The sequence below is a fragment of the Rutidosis leptorrhynchoides genome, chromosome 4 (assembly GCF_046630445.1).
Source record: "Rutidosis leptorrhynchoides isolate AG116_Rl617_1_P2 chromosome 4, CSIRO_AGI_Rlap_v1, whole genome shotgun sequence".
NCBI classification, from domain to species: domain Eukaryota; kingdom Viridiplantae; phylum Streptophyta; class Magnoliopsida; order Asterales; family Asteraceae; genus Rutidosis; species Rutidosis leptorrhynchoides.
The window spans coordinates 8,654,603-8,656,434 of NC_092336.1; the positions used below are offsets into that span (position 1 = coordinate 8,654,603).

Sequence of the window (1,832 nt, forward strand, 5' to 3'; positions counted from 1 at the left end):
TCTATCATATCTTCCCATGCATTTATTATAATGAAATACATGACCAACTGTGTACAAAACTTGAGTAGTACTGCACAAAACACCGTAGCCAAGTTGATTAGGCTGACTACGCATCAGTAGAACCTGTAGTAGTTGTCTCACCGCTTACCTTATGTACAACAACCCATGCAAAAAAATTATAGCATGTCAAAAAGTAACACAAATAAAAACTTGAAGACTTAAATCCATTATCCCAAACCATAACAATAATAAGTTGAAAGAAATATAAACGATACAATCATAAAATCCAAGCAAAATATAAATCTCAACGATGAAATTACACTCCTAACATTTCTTAGATAAAATTGGGTTAACATCTTCACAATTTGAATCAATTCTCTTTTTCTTGTTAATCGTTCAAATCATCAACTTGTCTTTCCTTGCATGTGTTAATATTGTGACCAAAACCCCTACAAAACCCACAACGTCTTTGTTTTACCAATTCCTTTTCACTTTTCATCCTCTTTTGTTTGGGTCGTCCTTTGGTTTTTGATTTAATAGGGCACTGAACCAAGTCAATCGCATCAACTATAGCCTCATCATTGAAAGTAGCGTTTGAATCAACAACAATAACTTCTTGAGTTGATGAACATATTTCATCAGCTTGAGTATCTTTGCGACCCCATCGTGGATGCCAATAATTGGAAGGAACTTCGAAGCAACCCTCATGGATAAAGACACTTAAAATGTGACGACAAAGTATGCCAACAAATTCAAAGTTTTTGCATGTGCACTTTAGCCACCTTACCATCCCAAATCACATTATGCAATTTTGTAGCTGTCTGGTGTTTGACAATAAAGTTAACGGTTTTTTCTTCATGACTCGAATATTGAATTCCTTCAACTGAATATTGCATTGCGAGTCCAAACTGCTCTTGAAACTTTTTAAAATAAAATGGAGTTAAAAAACGATAACCTTGTTCTTCCAATGGTGAAAGTGATCTCAAATACGACCCCCTATATATCTGGAGCATGGTATCATGTATTTGTTTTTGCTGAACATCTTCAACTGCAAGATCAACCTAAAAAATATGTATAACAATAACTAATCCTGAGTAAAATACTAATGTAAAACGGACATATTCAAGTAAATGTGAATACTTACTTGTCTAATAAAGTCACTTAGACATGTTCGTACGATATAAATTTTTTTATAAACGCGTTAATACTTTCTGATCTCCCAGTAGTTGTCATACCACCAAAAAAGAAATCACGAAGATAAGCGGGTACCCAAAATGACTTTATCTTATACAAGCCGACAACATGCTTATTATTGGAAAGATTATATTTTTCAATAATCAGTGGCCAGTGTTTCTCGAATTCTTCAACCGTGTCTAACTTATATAAAGTATAAAATTCTGAACACCAACTTGAATACTCACTTCTTAACACCGACATAAACCAACTGCTAAACTTTGTGGTGATATGCCGTATACAAAATGCATGCTTAGCCAAAGGCATTTCTTTTGCAATTGCGTTCGTCATCCATTGATCTTGATCAGTCAAAATTGTTTGTGGTGCCCTTCTCATAAGGATACAAAAGTTCTGAAAATTATATACTCCATAATAAGTTATTAGGAACAATTCACTAATATAAAAGTATATTTGAAACCTATGATACTATATTAAAAGTACGAAATGTAAGAATGTAAATATTCATGAAACTTATGATAATGTGCTGGTAGAAAGGACACAAAATATTCATTTTCTCGTGGACATTGGGTCATCTGATCATGCTGAAATTATGATCATATAATAACAAAAGCAATGTTACTTTAAAAAAAAATATGTAA

General features: G+C 32.9%; 1 protein-coding gene across 1 annotated transcript; it reads right to left on the minus strand.

Annotated features, from left to right (window-relative positions):
• Positions 1-388: 388 nt before the first annotated feature.
• Positions 389-1,569, minus strand: LOC139840389 (protein FAR1-RELATED SEQUENCE 11-like). The gene is made up of 3 exons (XM_071830660.1): positions 1,209-1,569; positions 788-1,048; positions 389-690 (listed from the first exon to the last, which is right to left on the minus strand). The coding sequence occupies exons 1-3, from the start codon at positions 1,567-1,569 to the stop codon at positions 389-391; spliced, it is 924 nt and encodes a 307-aa protein (XP_071686761.1).
• Between the last annotated feature and the right edge of the window lie 263 nt (positions 1,570-1,832).